This window comes from Piliocolobus tephrosceles, chromosome 1, assembly GCF_002776525.5.
Source record: "Piliocolobus tephrosceles isolate RC106 chromosome 1, ASM277652v3, whole genome shotgun sequence".
Taxonomy (NCBI): domain Eukaryota; kingdom Metazoa; phylum Chordata; class Mammalia; order Primates; family Cercopithecidae; genus Piliocolobus; species Piliocolobus tephrosceles.
The window spans coordinates 215073839-215100076 of NC_045434.1; the positions used below are offsets into that span (position 1 = coordinate 215073839).

The following is a 26238-nucleotide window of genomic DNA, read 5'->3' on the forward strand; positions in this document are numbered from 1 at the left end:
AGCCACTAAATTTGTGATAACTGGTTACAGTAGCAAACATAAAAGTGACGCACCCTCCTTAAAACATGTCCTTCTCCTGGCTTCTACCTCACACCTGCCTGCCTCAGCACTGCCGCCCTGGCTCCCCTGCAGCCTCCTGTGCTGGCTCCTCCTGCACTGCTCGAGGCTTAGTCTCCCTTTCTCCATCTATCTTCTGCATCCCAGGTGATCTCTCACCTAGTCTATGGCTTTAAACGTCACCCATGCATTGAAGGCTCTCCAATTTTTATCTCCAGACAAGACTCCTCCCCAGACTTCTGGACAGCTGCCTATTCAACATCAACACTCCAGTGTCTAACAGACATCTCACAATCAGGACATCCCAGAAGAACATTGTTGATCTCCACTTTCTTGTCTCAATGACGAGCCCCAACACCAACGCAGTAGCTGAGGCCACAAAATTTCTCCTTTCCTTTACCCCCACATCCAATCCCACGAATTCTGACAGCTCTACCTCTGAAATACATCCACTTCTCACTCCCTCCACCCCACCATCATTTCTCACCAAGATCATCAGTTACTGCAACAGACTCTTAACTGGTCTCTCTGCTTCCCCTGACTGCCTGCCACACAATAGCCAAAGAAAGCCTTTGAACATAAAGCTCCATATTATGTTGCTCACTGCCTAATAGCTCATCCTCCAATAACCTCGTGTTGCCTTTAAAACAAAATCTCAACTGTTTTTTGTTGTTGTTTTTTTTTTTTAATGTAGAGACGGAGTTTCGCTCTTGTTGCCCAGGCTGGAGTGCAGTGGTGCAATCTTTGCTCACTGCAACCTCCGCCTCCCAGGTTCAAGTAATTCTCCTGCCTCAGTCTCTGAGTAGTTGGGATTATAGGCATGTGCCACTACATCCAGCTAATTTTGCATTTTTAGTAGAGATGGGGATTTCACCATGTTGGTCAGGCTGGTCTTGAACTCCTGACCTCAGGTGATCTGTCCACCTCAGCCTCCCAAAGTACTGGGACTATGGGCAGGAGCCACTGCTCCTGACCCAAAATCTCAACTCTTTATGTCTACTTGGCACAACAAGATCTAGCCCCTATCTACCTTACCCAGCTCATCTGCCAGATCCCTACACTGCTCCATGTTTTTTTCACATTTCCTCAAAGCAAGTACACTCCTGCCTCAGGGCCTTGGCACAGGCTATTACCTTTGCCTAGAATATTCCTCCCCCAGATCCTTAAGCAGCTGGCTTTCCTTTATCATTCAGTTCTCAGCTCAAATGTAAGTTTCTAAGGAAGTCCTTTCCTACAAAATTTACTAATGTGCTCACACCTCAGTACCCTGCTCTACTTTGTTCTTAGCACTCTCTGAAATTCTCACCTACTTGTTTACTTTTGTATTGTTTTCCCTCTAAACTATAAGTTCCATGAGAACTGGAACCTCATCTTAATACCCTCAGCAACTCCAACTAGTGCCTGGCACATAGTAGGCCCTCAAAAATATTGCTGAATGCATACATGATGGCATTAAATTAAATGGAATTTTTTTTGGTTTTTTTGTTTGTTTGTTTTTGAGATGGAGTCTCACTCTGTTGCCCAGGCTGGAGTGCAGTGGCGCAATCCTGGTTCACTGCAACCTCTGCCTCCTGGGTGCAAGTGATTCTCCTGCCTCAGCCTCCCGAGTAACTGGGATTACAGGTGCATGCCACCATGCTCGGCTAATTTATAGTATTTTTAGTAGAGACAGGGTTTCACCATGTTAGCCAGGATGGTCTCGATCTCCTGACCTTGTGATCCTCCGGCCTCGGCCTCCCAAAGTGCTGGGATTACAGGTGTGACCCACCGTACCCAGCCAAAATTAAATGGAATATTAATAAAGTCAATAAACACAATGGTGGCCGAGCACGGTGGCTCACACCTGTAATCCCAGCACTTTGGGAAGCTGAGGAAGGAGGATCATTTGAGACCAGGAATTCAAGACCAGCCTGGGCAAGACAGCAAGATCCTGTCTCTACAAAAAATAAAAAACGTTCTCAGGCATGGTGTCCCATGCCTGTAGACCTAGCCATTCAGGAGGTTGAGGCAGGAGGATCTCTTGGGCCCAGGAATTTGAAGTTGCAGTGAACTATCATCGCACCACTGCACTCCAGCCTGGGTAACAGAGAAAGAATCTGTCTCAGTCAATCAAGAAACAAACACGATGTTGTGGATCACTGTCAAAAAAGGCCTAACATATATACAACATATTAAGAGAAAAGCCAGGTTATAAAACTACGTGTACAGTAAAACTATTCTGGGTTAATACATTTAGAAAAAACGCCCATACTGGCACAGAGAAATATCTGTAGATACACATATCTGAAAGAAAAAAAATCTGAAGATACATACTTGGAAACTGTTGACTTCAGATGGTAGAGTTCGGAGTGGTTTGGCCATCTCCCTATTGGTGATGTGCTGTATAAATTGCCTTTCCTGGGCTTCATGCTTCTACTTGGAAACAGCTCCTTCACAGGGGTCATGCTGGCTTCCTGCCTCACCCTCACTCATTCCTTAGACAGGAGTGACTTCCCTGACTGATGAGTCTGAGATGAAGAATCAAGCATGTCTGCCACAGTCCTTCCTTCCATAGTTGTGGGAATTCGTTCGCACGCAGGGAGCCCCAATTTGGTCCTCTCCTCTGCATCAGAAGCTTTTCTGGGGTAGCTCCCACAGATCTGCTTGGTGCTATCAGTGACTATCACCAAGCCAGACTGTTTAATTCAGGAACAGGGTATTGAGCACCAGACTAAATGATATTTGTTGACAGAAGTCTTTATTCATTCATTCAATCAACAGTCCCTGGACACGCCAGGGACTGCTGTATATACTTAGAACAGTGCCTGCCGTACATACATGAATGCCATGTCCACCTGGTATAAGATCCCTGTCCACCTGGAGCTTCAGAGTCTAGCAGTGGTAGCCAGACAACACACAGTGAAAAGATGGAATTTGCACAGGATATTAGATGATGACAAATGCTAATTCCAAAACACTTATGCCTCACTCCCCTCATTTATGAAATAAAAAATACATAATCACCACACAGCAGGTTCTCTGAATTGCTTGAGGAATAGATTGTTGAAAATTGCTTAAATACAAAAAATTTTGATTAATAATAATTAAAGCATTTAACAAAAATGCTTCTTAAATAAAACAGAGTTAAGTCTAAATTTTGCTCAACAGTACAAAAATAAAATAAAATTTTAACTAGCACATTAACAACTGTCTTCTGACACCAGGAATGCAGATCTGTTGCTACACAGCTGAAAGATGTGTCAGGAAAAATGGGAAATGACTATACTCAGACGTTAATTTTATAGATTCTGCTTAATTTCAAGCTATTTTAATGTACCCTTTCGCAGAAATGGGAAGCAGATGGCATTTTCCCATTCTTTTAACTTTCTTAACTTTTAAAGAAGTAAATATACGCAAGTGTTTTCCCCTTGTCTCTGAAAAAGTGTCCCTTTCCAGCATCTCCTAAAAAAGATCCCCATCTTCCCAGGGGGAGCCTCCCCTTGGCCAGCTTCTCTGGACAGCCTCCACTCCCCAACACAAAGCACTAGGAGGGTGGGAACCTCAGAGCCTTGTCCTTGACCTTCTGACTCTTCCTACAGGGCTACACACAGTGATCTTAAAAGGCAACTCCTTCAGGGTATGAGCTACACACAGAATTTCGGAATGTTGTTCTCCTTCCTCAAGAGGGTTGGCCTGGGACCAGCATTACCTGTCTCAGCCCCTCTGAAAAGCTGCCTCTCTTCTGACTATAGACTAGAGTGGCTGCCCTTTCTAGCCTAGGTCAAGTGACTTTTCTGCTTCCTTGTTTCTTGCACATGGGAGCCTTTATTTCGCCCATGAACTCCTTTTGAGTCACAATAAAAAGAACTCAGGGCCAAATGAAGATTGACTCAGAATTCACCTCAGTGCTACCGCCGATGCCCCACCTGGATGCGTGCACATGCATGCACGCACGCGCACATGCACACACACGTACACACACACGTGGACACTGCTTCACTTTGTCCAATTCTCCAGAGCTGAAGGGCCTCCCAGTTTCCTTTCTCCCCAAATGTAAATTCCAGGTTCTCGCCATTTTACAATTTTTTCAAGCCCACCCGCTTCGCCAAACCAGTGAACACTACCACAGAAGCTTGTAAGAAGACCTCGTGAAAGCCACATAGCCTGCCCGTAATATTCTTCCTTACAGAGAAAACACACTCCCAAACACACATTTCTATTTCATTGCATTCACCCCAACCCATCTGTGGTTTCTCATCCATCTAGAATGGATTTATTTTTGTTGTTTCTTCATTTGCTTTTCCAGCTTTCTAAAAGCACTAATACTATAAAACTTAGGTTATTTTTTAGGAACTTCTTTTAAAACCTTCAAAAGAACTTCATAATTACCAAGATAACAGAATTTATCATCAGAAACCTGTGGTAGGCAGTATTTGAAAAGACTTGAAGGTGGGTAGGCAGGTAGGTAGGTAGACAGGCAGGTAGGCAGGTAGATTGTGACACTCAGCTTTAGGGTTCTGTTGTTTTCAGCTACTTGAGCCAAATGGATACGAAGAAGAAGGAGTGGGGAGAATATTGTTCATGCTACCTTTTCAAAAAACATTGAAAAATTAGAATATGCTTATATGTCCTCTCCACTGCCACCCAAACTTTAAAAGAGCTTCCTATATGTCAAGACATGAACAGATACCTCAGATGAATGTCAAAAATAAAACCTATGCATTCCACAACTTTTAGGTGCTTACTAAAGACATGAGAAAAAAGCTACAGAAAGCTCAACTGTAACCTATGTAGTCAAAGCACACCAAAACATGCATGAGTGGTATGGGGATAGCAAAGCTGAGCCTACAGTCCAGTAAAGTTAATTAGAACACACTTCCAGGAGGCTGAGATTCTTCCTCTAAGTGGGCTTTCACCTGGGCACTTGTTAGAAATGCACATTCTCAGGCCCCACCTAGGACCTACTAGAGCAGAAACTCTGGGGATGGGGCCCAGCAATCTGTGTTTGAACAAGCGTCCCAGGTGATTCCGACTCCAGCTCAAGCCTGAATCCACTCAGCTAAAGAATGCCAACCTCTCCATATATTCTTCCTTTTTCCTTCCAACCAGGCTTAGCTTCTCCTTTACAGAAATCACCATCACCCAAAGTCTCCCACCCACTACTGAAAAGAGTTGGGTTATTTTTATCCTCAGGCAACTCCATCAATAAACTATCTGCACAGTATAGAGTCTCAAGTGCAACTAAAAACTCCACTCCAGCTTAGAAAAATGTGGGCCCAAACTGGATCCTCGTTTGCACCTTAACATTTCTTAAAAGCAGTTTCAGGAAATAGCATATTAAGTTATGACTTGGACAAAAGGTCAATCTCCCAAATTCCAGCTTCAGTACTAGACAGGTACAGAAACTTGGAAAAGATACCAAAGAAGAACCTCAAGCCCCCTGAAAAGATGCTGCCAACCCCTGAGCCTGCTGACTCCACTCAGTCCAGAAGGCTGCAGGGGTGATAAAAAATGTTCTGAACTTAGGTAGTGGCAATGGCTACACAACTTTGTAGATATATTAAAAACTCCTGAATTGGCCGAGCATGGGCGGGAGCTCCCACCCATAATCCCAGCACTTTGGGAGGCTGAGGCAGGAAGACTGCTTGAGTCCGGGAGTTCAAGACCAGCCTGGGCAACATGGCGAGCGAGACTCTGACTCCAAAAACAATGTATAAATTAGCTGGGCGTGGACACGCCTATAGACCCAGCTACTCAGGAAGCTGAGGTGGGGGCATAGCTTGAGCCCGGAAGGTCGAGGCTGCGGTGAGTTATGATTGTGCCACTACACTCCAGCCAGGGCAAAAGAGCAAGACTCTGTCTCAAAAAAAATAAAAAAGGTCTCTCTGGTCTCAGCCGCAGAAGCGAGATGACCGTTTGGAAAGTGTTGCAATAGGATACACACGTTGTGCCACCGCTGTGGCGTGAAGGCCTACCACCTTCAGAAGTTGACCTGTGGCAAATGTGGCTACTCCGCCAAGCACAGGAGGACGTATAACTGGAGTGCCAAGGCTAAAAGATGAAATGCCACCAGGACCAGCCAAACGAGGCACCTAAAAATTGTACACCACAGATTCAGGCATGAATTCCATGAGGGAACAACACCTAAACCTAAGAGCACAGCTGTTGGAGCATCTGGATCAGCTTAAGACTTTCAACAATTCGTCATGCAGCAAATGTTCTGGTTTTAAAAATTAAATTAAAATAAAACTAAAAAATAAAAAACAAACAACTACTGAAATGTACAACTTAAAAGTAAGTAAAAAGACGATTAACAGCAAAACAAAAAAATGAATCAAATAAACTCCGAAGCTGGACCCAAGCCTCCCTGGAAAGTCCAACACTCCCAAAGAAAACCTTCAAAATCAACAATAATCTTCAAAGACAAATCTTCAAAGGTCACCAAGCGCCATCACCTAAGATCCAAGAGAGGCCAAGTAGGTTAAGTGCCTTACCCTACTACACTCAGCTGAGTAGCGGCAGAGCCAAGACTCGAATCTGCTTCTGACACTAGCTCTTGCACCCTTTCCAAGAGAGCAGTGCTTCTCAATTGAGGCTCTGAGGAAGTATTATCAGGGGGCTGTAAGTCCATAAAAAATTTTTAACTTTGCATCTTAATTTAATGTATAATCTGAAAAAGTAACACCTAAATCAAGTATGTTCTAACACACAAATTCATTGCTCAAGTTTGTGATTTGGGGTTACATTTTCCCTAGTACCCAGTAGTGTCATTTAAATTTTTCTTGGGCTAATGAGAAAAACCAGAAGTGAATTTAAAACTAAATGATGTATTTGTACCAAGGCCTAATGACAGACTTATACAAATGCTTGCTGTGTAAAAAACAGCTTCTCAGTGTAAAATAATTGCAGGACACAAGATAGTACCACATGCCAAATTCAAAAGAACCTACTTGAGAACAGTCAGTATGATACTCATGTTGCAAGAGACAATTTAGTTTTGGCAAAACATCATCTATTGCATTTAACTAACCCTGTTAATACAAAACTTCATTAGTTTTGTAATTTCTTTTTATGTAATGCATATATCTGAGTTTTATATTTGCATAAGAACTCCAATAATTAATTTTATACTGAGTTTCTTGTGTTTTTACGTAATTAATTCAACCAACAAATATTTATTGAACACTGACTATGGCCAGGTAAGTGCCACATAGTGAAGTAATAGTATAATAAAACTAGTTTAGATTGAAACTGAGGAAGATCCACAGGAATTTCTTCCTTAAAAGAAAATGTTCTTTAACATTTTATTCAAATATTATAAATGTTGCTATACTCTGAGGGTGCAATTTACTTCTCTTACTATTCCTCAGTGTCAAACCTGCCTTCACCTGTCTCCCCTCACCTATGTGGGAGGACATTCCACCCCAGCTTTTCAATATATCCCAAGGATTGTTGCTGCTGCTGCTGAGGCACTGCACATTTGACACAGGCTGTCTGATCCCCAGGCTTGTGCATACCTGGATTTCAGTACCATGTACCTCACAATACTAGCAAAGCAAACAGAGGAACTATATTTAACCCAACTGCTATACAAGTATCACATTTAATTTGAAACTTCGTACCATATACTGTGTCCAAAAATTAAATAATGTCACTCTTAAAACTTGGCTCTCTGCGTTGTTTATATCTGCATTTTCATTTTTGCAATTTAATCAGAAAAGCCCTGCCTGGAACAAAATAATCTGGGACCATTCAAACCACTAGCCCTGCCAAAAGCTAAACAAAACCAAGCTGTACCTAAAGGTTAACTGACTTTCCAAGTCATCAAAACTGAAATATCTTATCTGCCTTTATGATTCGAGTACTGGTGCTTTTCAGCTTAGCTCACGTTTAGGAAGGGTCCTAAATGATCCCCCAAAAATGTGTGTCTATATTTCAAAGAGATAACATATAAATACATTAGAAAAACCAATCACTGAAAAATTACAGCCCTAAACCTAACTCTTACTAAGTTACACAAAGGAAAAAAAAATCAGAAACACAAAAAACACTCAAGATTACGTACCGACACCAAAAAAATGATTAAACAAATTTTTTAAAAGGTAAGGTAGCCAGGCACAGTGGCTCACGCCTGTAATCCCAGCCTTTGAAGGACCAAGGCAGGCAGATTGCTTGAGCTCAGCCTTGGCAACATGGTGAAACCCTGTCTCTACAAAAAATTAGCCAGGTCTGTGGTGGTGAGCACCTATAGTCCCAGCTACTCAAGAGGCTGACGTGGGAGGATTGCTTGAGCCCAGGAAGTGGAGGTTGAGCCAAGATTGTGTCACTGCACTCCAGCCTGGATGACAGTGAGACCCTGTCTCAAAAAAAAAAAAAGTCAGGTGGCTTGATGTTAAAAATAGTTGAAATAAAATATTATTTAATAATTCTTACATCCTTAAAGTCCATTTCTCTTACCTAAATATAAAAAGTTGCGGGGAAAAGTACTCACGATTTTTAAAGTTAGTTTCCTCCTATAAAAAGCATTATAATTATTATTCAAGTTTTGTTTTTTCTCCTGCAGACTCTTCGATGTGGCTTAGAATATATCAACCTATACTGCTCTCTACATAGACATTTTACCATTAAAAAATGCATTTAATATGACACTCTAAAGCTACCACCAAATAAAAACATCTGATGAAACTTTCTTTAAGGATCAGTACAAACTAGAATTTTATTTTGTTTGCTTACTCTAGAGAAACTATGTATTACAGGAAAAACAAAAAAAGAACATTAGTTCAAAAATAGTAACACATAAAAGTGATCTGAACATATTTAGGGAGAACATTTTCATTATAAAAGGTTCATGGTGCTGCATTAGTTTGGTTTTGGAAGAATGCCAAGTAAAATCTAGATCCAGAGACTAGGGAATGCAGTAGTTATATTTTAAGTCAAACAGCTAATTAATGACTAAACAAAAGAATTTTCAGTCTGGACAACATATATGGAGTACTAATATACGTAATTATGAAATAGTCATTTGTGAATTCAGACAGTTGCGTTAGCATAATTATTTCTGGCTCTAGGCCTTAAAAATACGAACTTAAAATGCAGAAACCTTATAGCAGTTCACCTGATGAAGATGTGAACACCAAACTGATTATGAAACAAGAGTTGGTTCTTTAATGAATGTGCTCTGTGTTTAATACATTCTTTCTCCCCTGCCCTGAATATAAAAGTCAGGCCTAATGCTCAAGTTACACACAGGTACAAAATTTCTATTTTTAATACAGTTTTTTTCAGTCATTAAGAATCAAAACTATCAAAATACACGTAGGATAAAAGTTTTTTTAAAAAAAGGAATCAAAACTACTTTCCTAAGAAATGAGCGTCTGCCACTTTTTAAAAAATCATAATGCAAAAATATATCAAGTTTGTTACAACATTTTAAAATTAGATGAAGAAGCCAAACAATTCTATAAAACGAAAGGATCAAAAGTCACTAAATAGCTACAAGATCTTGGAAAAGTCAACTTCATATTGCTCTGTGGGACAAAACGAGGGATTATGGGACTCTAAAAGTCAGGCTGCAGGGGCTGAACTCCACCGTCCCCCACTTCCCAGCTCAGACTCTGGGTACATTAGTTAACATACCTATGGCTTCGGTTTCCTCATCTATAAGATGAGGACAAATAATCTATCTCATAGGATTAACTGAAAGATTAAATGTGATGATTCCTATAAAGGACTTACTAGTGCCTAGCATACAAAAGATGTTCACTGCATGCTAGCTTCCATAATTAGTGCAGCCATCATCGCCTTCACTCCCTGTGTCATCTTTACAACCTGAGGAACAGTGTTTGTGGCTGAGGGAGCATAATCTAAAATGGATTTGGTTTTAGATATAACATTTAATTTATTCTGCAATTGCAAATAACATCCAAGAAGGGAGAGGATTTTAGGTATTCCAACGGGTTAGAAAAGGTTAAAAGTAGCTTAAGTAGGTCCAAAGATCTCTCTTACCTTCTTAGAGTCTTCCTTTTAGTGACTTTCAGCTTCACCAAACATTTGCATATGAACCCACAATACTAAGCCTATATTAACTCTTTTTAATTCAAAACTACATTACAGGCCAGGTGCGGTGGCTCACACCTGTAATCCCAGCACTTCGGGAAGCTGAAGCGGGTAGATCACCTGAGGTCCGGAGTTCAAGATTAGCCTGGCCAACATGGCGAAACCCCATCTCTACAAAATTATAAAATACAAAAATTAGCCAGGTGTGGTGGCACATGCCTGTAATCCCAGCCACTCGGGAGGCTGAGGCACAAGAATCACTTGAACCTAAAGGGTAGAGGTTGCAGGGAGCCAAGATCACACCACTGCATTCCAGCCTGGGCAACAGAGTGAGATTCTGTCCCAAAAAAAAAAAAAATACATTACAGAATAGACTTGCTGTAGTTTAGGTTTGCAGGCCTTTGATTAAAAGCCTTGACAGTAAACTATAGAATGAAAGTTCCTAAGAATTAAGCAACATAGAAGAAATTAAGCTCTAAGACAGGCTCTATCCAGTATGCCCTCTTGACCAAAACATAACTACTTTTTTTTTTTTTTTTTTTGAGACGGAGTCTTGCTCTGTCGTCCAGGCTGGAGTGCAGTGGCCAGATCTCAGCTCACTGCAAGCGCCGCCTCCCAGGTTTACACCATTCTCCTGCCTCAGCCTCCCGAGTAGCTGGGACTATAGGCGCCCACCACCTCGGCCAGCTAGTTTTTTGTATTTTTTAGTAGAGACGGGGTTTCACCGTGTTAGCCAGGATGGTCTCGATCTCCTGACCTCATGATCCGCCCGTCTCGGCCTCCCAACGTGCTGGGATTACAGGCTTGAGCCACAGTGCCCCGCCTAAAATAACTACTTTCTACCTACACTCCCTCATCACTAAAAGGAAATGTTATCCACCTTACAATACTAAGGCTTACAAATAATTATATAAAGTACCCAGTCACTAGTAAAGAACAGGTGCTCAATAAATGGTAGGATGGGGCCAGGCGCGGTGGCTCTCACCTGTAATCCCAGCACTCTGGGAGGCCGAGGCGGGCAGATCCTGAGGTCAAGAGATGGAGACCATCCTGGTCAACGTGGTAAAACCCTGTCTCTACTAAAAACACAAAAATTAGCTGGGCATGGTGGCGTGCACCTGTAGTCCCAGCTACTTGGGAGGCTGAGGCAGGAGAATTGCTTGAACCCGGGAGGTGGAGGCTGCAGTGAGCCAAGATCACACCACTGCACTCCAGCCTGGTGAAAGAGCGAGACTCCACCTCAAAAAAAAAAAAAAAAAAAAAGGATGGAATGAGCACACTCTCACTCACAACACACACAGTGTAAAAGGTTTCCTCAAACAACCACAAATATTTAAACCCAGGTCTGAGTAAAGAAATTCCTTATCAATATAGAGGAGTCACATTATACCCAGAAATTCAACTGTACACATCCAGCAGAGAGAGACAGCAAGCATGCAAGAACATGGAAAACAGAGAAAGATGACAGTTGACATTTCATACAGGCAACTCCAGCCACCAGTCTTACTTTGTGAACATATGCTGTACAGGGAGTGAGATGGAAAACACAAATCTACTGTGCTCTCAACTGTGCGCATTCCCACACGCCTCTTCCAGTGTGAGCCCCTTAAGTGGGATCTAAGAAATAGAGTTTTTGTACAACACAGCTTCTAAATACAAGCCGACTACTTCATGTGGTCCTCAACCAAAACACAGAAATCTACTCCAACTCTGGAAGGAAAACGGGCTCTTAATAAGGGCAGTCTGACTAAACTTAACTTTATGAGCAAGTCAAGGGATTTCACAGGCAATTTTGACTAAATATGATTTAGCATTACATAGGACCACAAAGCCCCAATGAGAAACAAGTCCACTGAACTACGTTTCCTTCAGGTTTTCGTGTCAACATGAAGGATGGCAGGTTGAAGAATGTAAGAAAATGCCAATACTCAGCTAGATCAAAGACGTGCTTTAATAACAGCACTGATTGTTTTATTCCTCCCATTATCCAAGTCAGTTTAAAAAAAAAAAAGGCAGGTTATCACAGCCACATAACATTCTGCAGAATTAACTATTCGTAGCATAAGTCTTCTGCTGTCACACTTAATATTCCTCTATTTTTCCAAAGCCAAAAAATAAAACAAGAAAAAAGTCAAGGTCCTTTACAGAGAAATGAGTCAACCCGTAAATTCAGTTCCCTTGTAGGAGCTTTTGTCAGCTGAGCTGACAATTAACTGAAAGAACAGCCCATCCCAAGGGAAAGGGTGCTGCATGGCTTCACCCATCAGCTGTGCCACCTCCTGCTGCCTCCACCCTTCAGAATATACGCTCCTCTACCTAGATTTCAGCATGAGTGATAGCTGACGGAAAACAATCCACATTTTCCCATCTAAATCCTCAACTTTGCATTTCACCAGTCAGAGAAAGGGATGCATTTTCCTCTCTGTAATCTGAACTATAGCAGCCTCTGGCCTCCAAGGGAGTATGTGGACTGAGGTCCACAAAGAAAATAAGGAACAACTTCTCATTTTTTCTTTTAATCTCATCCTCTATAAAAATTCTTTATTGGATGCTTTAAAATGTATCTAATATACTAGTAAGGTGCAACATGTAAATAATTTAGAGGTAAATAAATATGTGAAAGTTGAAGGGTTATGTGAAAAGTTTCAAAAAGTTTTGAAGCCACTGATTGAAATAATCTACCAACTAAATTCCCAACACTGCTACATCCAGCTTTGTAAGACTCTTCAGGCCACTGATTTTAATTCACTAAGCAATTTCTGGTTTCAAATAGAATGTCAAATCATAATTAAAATAAACTGCCACAAGACACAGCTCCATGGGAAAAAATAAAATAAATAAGCTGCCAATTCCACAGGAAATATAATATTGAAAAATACATACTTATTATGGGTTGGGTTATATTTATAAATAAACTAGAACTAATGTGTATAATAATTTGGTATCAAATCTATGTTTCAGGGAATACTAAGAAATACACTGAGTTTTTAAATAATTCATAATCAAGTTCCAACTTATTAAATGGCTTCCAAATTATATGATACTATTTTGCTGAAAGAGTAACAATCTACGATTAAGACTACTTTTCAGCATATCTACTTCATTTTCATGTCTAAAAATGTCTGAAATAGTTAATAAATAACTGGTTAAACAGCAGGCCTCTAAACTAGCAAACGTTTGTCAAAGCAAAAACATTCTGTCTGAGGGGAAAATGTAATTTATGCAAATGATCAAAACATAGAAACCTTCAAAGAATTTTACAATCAGTTGAGACAAGGTAACAAAGCTGGAAGGTTCCAGTGAGTATTTCAATCTAACCTGTGATAAGGAAAGAGACTTTTATCCACATAACCTCCCACAATGGAAAACAAAAGCATTCTGAATTAGGAAGTAGTTAGCGCCAAAGAATCTTTAAAAATAAGGCTCAACAGGCAGCACTATTTTCTTTCTGTCTTTTAACAGAACTGAGTGTCCAAGAAGGGTAGGGCGCTACATTTGCTTTAACTTGGACATCAACGTTGAGCCAGGCACACAAATGGATTTACACCAACTTGACAAAACCAGCAACCCCAGTATTTGAATTAAAGGAATATAACTCCCAAACTGACGGATGTATACCCAATTCTCATCACCACACTAAACGGGTATTACCTTAAATTGAAATATTCAGATTTCAAAATAAAAAAGATGACAAAGCAATCCACGCCTAACAGAAAGACTCCTAGATTAAAAATTACCAAAAAAGGAAACACCATACAAGATGATGAACTTTTTTCATTCTACTTTATAAATCTACTTCCTAATTGGATACCCAAATACATAATCTACTGTACAGCCTTCAGTCTTAATAAAAATTCTTAGCATTAAGCAAACTTTCTTCATTAGAAAGGAAGAAAAGCTGTTTCACTCATACGAAGCCTGCCCTTTCCAACTCTACAGAAATTCACATTGTCAAGACACTACACATTCTGTGGAACACTGGGACTGTATATTTAATTCATGAAGACATAAGAACTAATGTTTAACTGGCATGCAGGCAGGGTTAACCACTAAATGCAAGACACTAAAATGCAAGAAAACAGACAGAAACTCATGCTACTTTAGTTAAGTCAACGTGCACATTTCATATCTTTCAATGCAAGCCAAGCAGATCAGAAACAGATCAAAAAACATGTTGGTTGGTTTCTGTCAAATCCAGATTAAATAATCTCATTTACAATTTCCTAGATCAGTATTTAAATTTAAAGCTAATATAAAGTAGGACTACGTGAAACAACCTAAAAAATGTGCCCTTAAAATAATTATACCCTTAAAAAAAGAAACTTATCTACCTCATTAGTGTTCCAGCGGTGCCTCTCTTTTGGTAAACTTGAACATTTCGGCAGACATTCAAGCAGCTTTTTCGGTAAAAAGATTTTTACATGACTACTATTGCTGTTCCCATGATCATCTATAAAGAAGAAAACAATAAATTCAGAGAAAATAATAGATAAAATCACCTTTAAAGTACACTGGCAAAGTCAGAAATAGCTCAGTTTAGTCAATGTGAGACCAAGAGCATCAGAGGCCCCACTATTCCTCTTAGTTAATAACACTCATTTACGCATTTATCAGATAGATGGCAGCAGGAATCTGGTCAAGAGGTTTTAAAATAGGATCAGGCTTGTGCTCCATGACATGTGAGTGAACAGGGAAAATCCCAGCAGCTGCCCATAACCGAGAGTTATTTTTAAAGGTTCTTTCTCCATGTTTCGATGAAGCACATGAAAATTATAAAATTAACCTCACGAAACCCAAAAATCTTTTATTAAGCAGTTGAAAAAATGTTAAGTTTCTTAGGTAAGAAGAATTATAGTAATATATGACTATTTTGTTCATAAATACTACTTCATCCCCTAGAATATAAATGAGATTTATCCTTTCAAAAGCAAATCACTAATCTTATAAATATAAGGGATTTAAGCCTGCAGTTAGCTACTCAGGTAATACAGAAGCTGGCCTTTCTAGATCTGAACATAAAAAATCATTTTAATTAACTTGATTTACATATACATATCTACATAATTAATGTAGTTCATCAAAATGTAACTCTTCTAAATGAGTTAGAGAAAAAATAATTACTTTCAGACTGGATAGTATGTCTGAGTACCTAATAATCAGTCTACCTGATGCTTTCTAGAAGAGATCATTTCTTTTATATAACATTGATTTCACCCATTTATTTGCTTACGTATCATTTATTTTTTCACTCCTATAACAAAGTTCCTTTGCCTGGCTCAAAATTTCTCACAAGCTTTGGCACATTTAGGTCAAAGTTACAAATTATTCATTCCAAGCTTTTTATGCTAAATAAGATCCCCAATATACAAACGGTACACATAACTAGGTACTAAGGAGCAACACATTAAAACATGAAACACTTAATTTGCTCCAGTAAGTCACAGTCGAAACAACTTTTCCTCATATAGTAAGGTTTTATAACACTGAACTCAGAGTCAAGAGTCCAAGATCCGGCCCAGTTCTGCTACTTTCTAATTGTGTGACCTTGGGTAAGTTACTTAACAGTTTCAGTTTTCCCAAATCAACAAGATTAAATTATCTCTAAATCTTCTCCAGACACAAATCCCTATAAAATTTACTGTCACTAAATAACTTAACATGCCTTACAATTAAGCAACCTTACATAGGTATACAGGCATTGCTTAATGATCTTAAAAGTGAAATACAACAATATCTTTTTCCAGTTATTTTCTATAGCTTTGTTCATTCAGTACAGTCTATTTTTTTTGAACAGGTGAAAAACATCAAAGAATAAAAAATATTTTCTAAGGTCACAAAATCCTCTCCAAACATTTTTCATCTGATTAACACATTTCTTCTCAAGGAAAAGATCTTAAAAGGAAAATATTGGGCATAGAAATAAAGTCTAAAAAATTTACTACATCATATAGAAAGATTTTATAGAGATGAACTGAAGAGAGTTTTAGCATACTAAATCTTTTTTGGTCCATGAACTACATAACCAATTGAATTATAATACCCGTCCTCTATTTCTATAAGCAGTATAAAAACTTTAAAAACCTAAAAACTGCTTTTAAGAATCTTGAATTTTAATTTAATAGGAAAATAAGATTAAACTTTTCAAAAATCTTCCTGTGAAACCAAAAGGAAACTGTTCAACTAAAAGAAAGTTCATAGAAAGTTCTGTATTAATTACACACTATAAAACCTTGGTAATTTTATGTACTTATGCATGCTCCCTGCACTTCATCCTCCCCAGGGAGGTACCATGGGCCATAAAACTTTAAAGCAGAGAATACCAAATCACATGAGCCTTTACCTCCCTTCTCTCTTCCCTTAAAGCAGTTTTATTCCCATTTTTTAAAATCCCCCATGATATGTACAATTCTGAAAGTAGAGGTGAAATTCTAAAATCTATACTCAATTCAAATATTCAACATTTACAGGTACCTTTTATGAAAACGGCACTATACTAGTTGCTCAATGGATAGGCTTGCTCTGAATTGTATATGAACAGTCATATCTCTGAGAAAGCTATCAGCTTGAAGTACAATTCTGAACACTTACGAGCGGAATATCAAACCCCAGCTTCTATGTTTGTGATCACAATCTGATGTTAATTTTCTGTTCTTTTAGCCTTTTTGAGGAACCCAGTTACTGTGCGGTATATAAAGAGTGTGTGTGTGTGCGCGCACGTGTGTGTGTGTGGGGGGGTGGTGCTTATGTAATAAAGGTACTCTTCTCAACAGCACAATTAACTGCTATAGAAAAGGCTTCCGTCTTCCACTCTGATACCAAATCAGGCAGTGGTAAATGTGACCAAAGAGCAAAGGGGCAGGGCTGTGTAAGCACTCTCTCAATCTAGTTTCTAAACATTACACTTTACATGGAGTGTGGCCACAGAGTCAAAAGGCAAAGGAATATGACTGGCCAATGGGTTCCCCTTAATCCGTTTTTAAAGTGTACCATTTCCAGAATTTTAGGTTCATGCTGAATATAAACTGGATGTTTTCAAGAAACATAACAATGGATAAGTTTTCCTAGTACATTATAAGGATTGCAAGTTTAATACTGAGAAAATAATTACTAGAATTTCAAATAGGCAAAATATTAAAACTCATTATTTTAAAATTTCAGTGTTTCTACAGGTGAAGTAGGATAAAGAGAAACCTTGATTTTACACTGGAAAAGAACTGTTTACATGGCTATACTGCATAAAAATCTGTTTTTAAATAAAAACCTACTTTTTAGTCTTTTGGGGACAACTAAAAACGATAAAATAACTAAATACATGTGCCAGTTTTTAAATCCTAATAATAGTATCTTGAGTGAATAGTAAAATGAAGGTGTATACTGGTTTCAACTGCATCATTCAGTATTGAAAACAAATAGTTAAACTTTGACACTGAAAAGTGGGAGTGTCAACCAAATGACAGTAAAACATTTCATTATCATTATCTAACAAAACATACGTGTATAATATTAGACTTTACAAAATAATTTTCTAACGTACTTCACCATAAAAAAAATAACTAGTGAGGCTCTTGAAACTGACAGATGATTTGCTTGGCTGACAGCTGTAATTCTAGAGAATGAACCATCCTTTCTAGTCAACCTACAAGGTGTAGTATAACATAATTAAAACTTCCCAAAATGAAAAAAAATGTTCATTCACTTAGGCAAAAAGCAGAATTATGTTTTCACGTTTTGTTTCAAAAAAATGAGATTCACATTGCCAAATCCTTTACTTTACAAATCTTTCTTAAATTCAAAGAAATGTATTTGGCCTTTTCCTTTGAAAATTTTGTGACTTCTGCCAAGGCAAATTATAACTATATTAACTAACCTAGAAATGATACATTCATTTTACTTTGACTCATAATAAAAAAATAATGTTGGTTCTATGAATAATAAAGAACACTGTTACTCAACCAAGTTGATTACGATTAATCTTTCAAACTCCAAACCAAACAGTGCATCAAATTGCTAAATCTTATTGGGAATATCTTTGATCAACAACATGGAGTGGTAAAATCAAAAGGAAGCTCTACAATTTTTTGTTTAGCTCTAATTATTATGTGCTTAGATTTAATTAGTAGGATAGGAACTGACTGAGGAAAACATAAACATACATTGTTATATTCAAGTCAGCATAATGCTCACAGCAGCAAATACTGCCATCACTAACCTAAGACCTTCAAATCACCATATATCCAAAATACATATTAATTAAGCACTATGTGCCAAACATTGATCTGATTTTGCATTATTCTTTTTCAAAGTCTCCAAAGTGAATTAAACCCAATAGTAATTCTCCAAAAGATTTGTAAAAGGTTAAAGAAACAGAAACTAACAGCTTTTTAAGTAGAAAAATATAATTAGTTTTGCTATTTAACAATCCTCTTCCTGTTCTTAGAGTTGTGTGATGATCAAACATTACCGCTTCTATTTTTAGGTAGCCCAGATTTACCTTTTTCCTATTGATCATATTACAAAATCTTGGGTCCAGGCTTAGACCAAATCATAACTCAGGTTCAATAAACTTCTCACTGTTTTATCTACATTTACATTTTCAATCTAAAAATATGTAGGAGGGGACAAAGTGAGGGCACAGAAGCCCTGTAAGCCATCAATGGGACATTCTCTCCTCCTCTACTTCATTCAATTCCAACTGGAAGTACATGTGATTAAGTAAATCTCTTTATCATTATCTATTAGGGAGTAAACATCTGTGGGACTCTACTGCGTATCAGGCACCCAGAAAGGATCTTACACTGCACTCTTTCATTTAATCCTCACAATAAAACACAAGGGCTTAATTACTCCCATTTTACAGAGGAGGAATGTGAGGCTCGGATTAATTTGCCCAAGATCCACAGCTACTGAGTGGCTCAACTGGGATTCAAACATGACCTGTGGCTTTTCCCACGATACCACACTGCTCTTACTCTAAGTCACCTGGTATTGGACACTAGAATTATAGAAGTGTTGTATTAGTATCAAACATTTGTAAAGTGCTTTGAGTTCTCCGTGTGATTAAATCTTTTGCCTTTTTTAATCTCCACAGAAACTTTATGAGGACAGCATTCTTTTTGCTACCCCAGAAGGATTAAGTAACTCATCTAAGATCACACAGCAGTTAAGTGCAGAACCCAGGTCTTCTGAGTCCGGGCTGAAGGCTGTTTCCACTGCACTAGACGATAATTACTGTCACTGCCAAGCCCACCCCTTCCTGTAAGTCAAAAGCTTTTTCAAATCCTACCTTCTATAGGTGGCACGGTGTTGAGAACACAGTAGGTGCTAGTTCCGCAGAATACACTTTGGGAAACGCTCTAAGGAAACAGAAAATAAAATGTAAAACTAATCTTCCAAAAAGATATAATCTGGCTCTTCTGTGATATTCCTACCAAGATGCAAAACCTGAATCTAATCATGAGGAAACATCAGACAAATCCGAATCAAGGAACATTCCACAAAATGACTGGCCTGCAATCCTCAAGAGTGTCAAGGTCATGAAAGTCAAAAAGGACTGAAAACTCTTCTGTATTAAGAAACTGAAGAGACAACCAGTTATGACCCAAGGTTCTGATTAGATATTTTTCTACAAAGGCCATTGCTGGATCAACTGGCAAAACAGCAACAGGACTTTAGGACTGGACAGTAGGAATGTCTCATTGTTAACTTCCTGGTTGTGATGACTGTTCTTGCGGTTATGGAGGAGAATGTTCTTGTTTGTAGGAAATACATGATCAAGTATTCGAGTGATGGAACTTATCGGCAACTTATCCTCAAATGGCTTAGGGGGAAACCATTCTTTGCACTGCGAGCTTAAGGCTGTTTCAAAATTTAAGATACATATGTGAGAAAAGGTCTACACTGATGAACATGCATAACTTGTGTAATCTGTTTAAATGGGAAGTATGTGTGCTGTACATAGAGGAAATTTTTGTTAAAAACCAATGTCACATTCATTTTGAAGCTCAGTCAACACCAACAACATTATTAATCATTTCCCAACAATAAACCCAACACCCGACTCACCCAAAAAAAATGTGCAGAATGCCAACTAGTATCATGGCATGGGAAGAGACGTCAAGGGGAATTCCGTTAACAAGAAAGAAACAAGGTCTCTGGCTCTCAGGCTGCTTCACTCAGATAAAACTAAATATTTCACATAAAACCTACACAATGGTAACTTTAAAAAAAAAGAAAGAAAAATTTTTTAATCTTGACAGCCAATTATTTTCAATCCTAAAAATATCTTTTTTGTTTGGTTGCAGTATTAAATAAAATTTTAGATTATTCATCCTACATTTTAAACCACATATTTATACACTTAGAAAACCAAAGATAGTTTACAAGTTCAACAACCACCCTCAACATTCTACATTTAAAAGCTACCAGGCATGGTGGCTTGTGCCCATAGTCTCAGCTACTCAGGAGGTTGTGGTAAGAAGATGGCTTGAGCCCAGGACTTTCAAGGCTGCGGTGAACCATGATAGCATCACTACACTCCAGCTCCAGCCTGGGCAACAGAGCAAGGCCTCATCTTTAAAAATAATAATAAACAAATAAATTAATTAATTTGGTGGCTCACACCTGTAATCCCAACACTTTGGGGGGCCAAGGTGGGTAGATTACTTGAGCCTAGGAGTTAAAGACCAGCCTGGATAACGTGGCAAAACCTCACCTCTACCAAAAATACAAAAATTAGCCAGGCATGGTGGCACACACCTATGGTCCCAGATACCTGGGGGAGGAGCTGAGGTAGGAGGATTGCTGGAACCCAGGAAATTGAGGGTGCAGTGAGCCATGATCACGCCACTGCACTCCAGCCTGGATGACAGAGTGAAACCCTGTCTCAAAAAAGTAATTAATTAAAATAAAATAAAATATAAAGAGTTCAGTTCTACCACTTACTAGCTGTCCTTAGGAAAGTAATTCGATCTCTCTGTATTACCTCATCCAAAAAGGAAGAGTGGATACTTCTCTCTCCTATCTCTCAGGCAGGAGGAGGATTAGATAACACATACCCAAGTGCTTTCAATTCAAAGACACCACTCAAATACAAAACTCTATTGTTACCATGGTTAATGAGGATGAGCTTAATATTAACATTTTCTAAGAACAAACAGGACTGCCTGAGTTATTTATTTGTTGTTGGATTTCTTTGTTTTGCCCAGATTGGAGTGTAGTGACAGGATCTCAGCTCACTGCAACCTCTGCCTCCCAGGTTCAGGTGATTCTCCTGCCTCAGCCTCCTGAGTAGCTGGGACTACAAGTGTCCGCCACCACGTCTGGCTAATTTTTGTATGTTTAATAGAGATGGGGTTTCACCATATTGGAAAAGCTGGTCTCGAACTCCTGACCTCAAATGATCTACCGTCCTCAGCCTCCCAAAATGCTGGGATTACAGGCATGAGCCGCCATGCTTGAGTTTTTTATGCCAAAAAATGTTGCAATCTGACTAAAGTTGACTTTCACGAATTTTTTACTTTCCTCTCCCTTATGTCCATGATCAAGTGCTTCAGAAGTCAAATTGTTTTCAGGGTCCACATAAATACAGTCTTTCTCTACAACATGACTCCTAGCTACCCGGATAACCACGAGCTCCTTAATTCTTTCTTTACTATTTCTGTAAAATTCTTGTTCTAGGACTGTTTCCCTCTCCAATTTAACCAATAGTAGTACACTGAGCCGGGCACAGTGGTTCACGCCTGTAATCCCAGCTACTCGGGAGACTGAGGTGGGAGGATCACTTGAGCCAGGAATTTGAGCCTGAAGTGAGCCATGACCGTGCTATTGCACTCTAGCTTGGGTGACAAGAGACCTTGTCTCTTGTCAGGGTCTCTTGTCACCCAAAACAAAAAAACAAAAAAAACAAAAACAAAAACAAAAGTAGTTAACTATGATAACATCTGTGGCAACAGCTATGTCTAAGGATTCACCCTATAAACTAGATAAGGCTCGGAATTCATGTATCCTTTGGAAAATTCAACATTACTTTCTACCCATGACTGTGAGCATGGAATTATCGAACATTAGGAAAAGTGGTTCATGGGAAGATCTCCAATAGGGGAAAAGTCAGCAGTACGCTGACTTCTTGTAACATCTGCAAGAGTCGCCAGTAACAGCCCACTAATCACATGAATGTAATATCTCATTTTAACTTAGTTTCTGAATTAAAACTTGAAATTTTACGATGTTAAAAATAATGTCTTACATTCAAGGCTTAACATTTCCTGGCTTCCTATTATCAAAAACTGACGGTATAAGATTACCATTTGAGATATCTTAACAATGGTCTTAGGTGAAAAGTGTTTAAAAATCACTTTGGTTCAGTGGGACACACTAATGAATAGCTTCATACAAAGGATTTTTCTGTAATCCCAGCACTTTGGGAGGCCGAGAGGGGCGGATCACGAGGTCAGGAGATCGAGACCATCCTAGCTAATACGGTGAAACCCCGTCTCTATAAAAATACAAAAAAAAATTAGCCGGGTGAGGTGGCGGGCGACTGTAGTCCCAGCGACTCAGGAGGCTGAGGCAGGAGAATGGCAAGAACCCAGGAGGCAGAGCTTGCAGTGAGCCGAGATCACGCCACCGCACTCCAGCCTGGGCAACAGAGCAAGACTCCGTCTCAAAAACAAAAAAAGGATTTTTATATCCAACTTCAAAGTCTGACAGAACCCAGGAGGCAGAGCTTGCAGTGAGCGGAGATCACGCCACTGCACTCCAGCCTGGGCAACAGAGCAAGACTCTGTCTCAAAAACAAAAAAAGGATTTTTATATCCAACTTTAAAGTCTGACAGTAAGTAAAACAGTGACAGAATATTTGAAATAACAGGAAGAACTGGGCACTAAAATAACATATGACACAGAAATATCACAGACAAAAACCAATCATGCTTTCTCCACAGCACTGCATAATAGTCTCCATAGTTAACTAGGAAAGAAACAAAAGTTAAAACTGAAATCAAGTCATTCTATCTTCAAAAACCATAGGTTCTCAAAACAAATAAGCCAAAGCACAAAAAACTTCCATGATAAGAAAGGGCTACCTTGTACTAGACATCCCTGTGCCAGACACTGGGCCAGGAATTTTCACAGGACCACTTTGTGTTTTGATCTCCCTCTAGGCGCCTGTCTGCAATACTGGGGCAGCTCTGCCATAGAAGGAGGCAGGCTGGTCTTAAGTACCTGCAGAGCCGCGGTGGTGGTGTTCCAGTCCACTGCTCACTGCTAAGAAGTCTGGGCAAATCAGTGAGCCACTCTGTCCACAGGACAACACAGTGGAATGGAAAAGCACAAGCTTTCAAGTCAGATCTGGGTTCAAGTCCCTCCTCAGAAGCAGGTCTTCAAGCACCTCCCCCGCTGACTCTGCACTTCAACTGAGACCCCTCACCCTTCAGGAAGCCTCTTGCCCACAGGGTACCTTTGGAGTAGCCTGTCTTTTCCTCTCACAGAACACATCCTTCTTCATGGCAGCATCTTCCATTTGTTCCACCACAATTAAAGGAGCACTTAACATGTACCAGACACTGTTCAGGAGCTAGGAGACAGCACTGAACAGGACAGACAAGGGTCTTGTCCTCTTGGAGATATATTCTAGTGGGGGGAAGGCAGATGGTAAATGGGACACTCTCCAATAGGGGTAAATTCCTATAAAGGAAATGGAATGGTGCATTACTGTAAAAATTTGGTAGAATGTTTTTCATTGTTTCTGAATGTATAGCCATGGTGGAGTGGAAGGAATACTTGGAGCATCAAGAAACCTGGATTCCATCATTAACCAAATCAATGATTCCCAGCCTTAGCCAGTCATCTAGTGAGATCTCCAAAACTCTGATGCCCAGACCAATCACATCCAAATGTCTGGGGATGGGACCCAGGCCTCGGTATTTTTTTAAAGGTCCCCAAGTGATCCCAAGATGTATCCAAGGTTGGCAACCACTGAAATAAACAGTTGTATGACACTGGGCAACTCTCTGACTTTTCCAGTTTTCTCAAGAGTCAATTTTGGGTAGCTGACCTTGAGCAGAACTTCTCCAAATGTAATGTGCATGCGGGTTATCCTAGGATCTTCTCTCAATGCAGGTTCTGATTCACAGGTTTAAGGGAGGCCTGAGAGTCTGCCTCTAACAAGCCCCCAGGTGATGCCCATGCTGCAATGAATGGCCACACCTTGAGTATCAGAAACCAGATGATCAACCTAAAAGATCGGGAATTAGATAAATGATCTATAAAAGATCCTTCCAGTCCTAACATTCCTCAACTGCATAATTCCACTAATTCCTAGAAGATTGAAAAAAGTACTTTCATCTGTTAGTACATACTATAATACAAAACTATACCAGAATATCCACACAAGATAATTAATAGAAACTCTAGGGACGGTTACTCAAGTATAGTGCCCAGTTTCTGCTGGAAGTACCCAAGAAGGCTGGGCATGATGGCTCACGCCTGTAATCCCAGCACTTTGGGAGGCCAAGGCGAGAGGGCTGCTTAAGCCCAGGAGTTCAAGACCAGCCTGGGCAACATGGCCAAACTCTGTCTCTACAAAATATTAAAATTTTAGCCAGGTGTGGTACTGTGTGCCTGCAGTTCCAGCTACACGGAAGGCTGAGGCAGGAGGACTGCTTGAGCCTGGGAGATCGAGGTTGCAGTGAGCCATGACAGCACTACTGCACTACAGCCTAGGCAACAGAGTGAGACCCTGTCTTAAAAAAGAAATAAAAAATAGAACTACCCAAGAGGAGAGATGCAGAGCTCTATAATATATATTCCCTGTTTTCAAAAAGTATACTATCTAATTGAAACAATACTTTTTAAAAAGGTAATGAAAAAATAATATATGAATTAAAGGTTAAAACAAGGGACAGATGATAGCAGTATGGAAATTCAGTAACTACCTGGGTACCAAGCAGAAACTCTTTGAAGCCTTGGACTATGTTTTATCCATTTTGTCTCCATTCAGAGAACCTAGATCAGCATGTTACACACAGGCACGTTCATTGTATATGGATAATATATACATATATTAGAGTTTTTGGAAGATGGATTAATGAAACAAGATGCTATATAGTAAGAAGTGATTACAGGCTTTGGAACAGAGACACAGCATAATGAAAACCATATTTGCCATTCTTTGAAATAAAGACAAAGAACATTTAGGTCTCCACAGAATGAAAGCTGAGTCTGAAACTCTTAGCACCTTTACTACACTTACTAGTTTTGCTTAGCATCCTAGGCATCGTGCCTAGATAGTTAGGGAGGCTAACTGCATAATGGCTCAAATACCATAAATATTCACTTCTTGCTCAGGTAAAGTCCAAAACAGGTGTTCCTGGTGGGCAGACTGTTCTCCCAGCAGTGGCTCTGCTGCCTGTGCTCCTTCCATCTCGTGGCAGAAGACTTTCTAGGTCACTAGGCCCTCTGCATCAAGCCAGATAAGGAAAAGGCATGATACCCATGCCCAAGAGTTTCAGGGGCCAAGTCTGGAAGTGGCTCACTTCATTGCTCTCCCCCTACTGGCTAGAATTTGGTGACGATTGCAAGGGGGACTGGAAAATCCCCAGGAAGAGGAGGAGATGGCTTTCATGATCAGCTAGCAGTCTCTGCCACAGTATCTTCTGAAAACTGCTTTTCAATTACAAAATAGTCACTCCTTTCAGAAATGTCTTCTGCTAACCTACAACTCCATTTTCAATCCCTAAGGCCATTCGGGATCTAAAGCCAATCTAGGAGGTTTCCTTCTCCAGTAAATATTTTCCTAACATACTTGAAATGAGATTTTATCAAATGCATCCTTGAAAGGATGTCTGGCTTGTTCTTCCCAGGATCTCCGGTAATACTTAATACAATGGCTGGTACACAACACAAGCTCAAATTACTGACAGAATTCATAAATTAATAACAGTCCCCCAAGTTTACGGAAAGGAAAAAGAATGGTCCTATCTCTTGTCCTGGTGATGGTGGTGGAATTTACTAAAAGCCTTCTGTCTTTGTCAAGCACATCTCTTCCTCTAAAGCCACCGAATTGCCACTCGTCCTCTTGGTCACTTTGATCTGCTGTGTCTTGGTACTGTGCCACTGAGACACAAGCAAAAGACTGAACAAGCAGTG

At 39.6% G+C, this 26238-nt stretch overlaps 1 protein-coding gene across 1 annotated transcript in view; it reads right to left on the reverse strand.

The window, feature by feature from the left end:
* Positions 1-26238, reverse strand: part of CAMTA1 (calmodulin binding transcription activator 1) — a 953649-nt gene that overhangs the window by 911375 nt on the left and 16036 nt on the right. The window contains exons 3-4 of the mRNA XM_031934754.1: positions 19376-19445; positions 14424-14542 (exon numbers count right to left, since the gene is read on the reverse strand). Of these exons, the coding sequence (XP_031790614.1) occupies positions 14424-14542; positions 19376-19445 (189 nt within the window). The remainder of the gene's footprint in view (positions 1-14423; positions 14543-19375; positions 19446-26238) is intronic.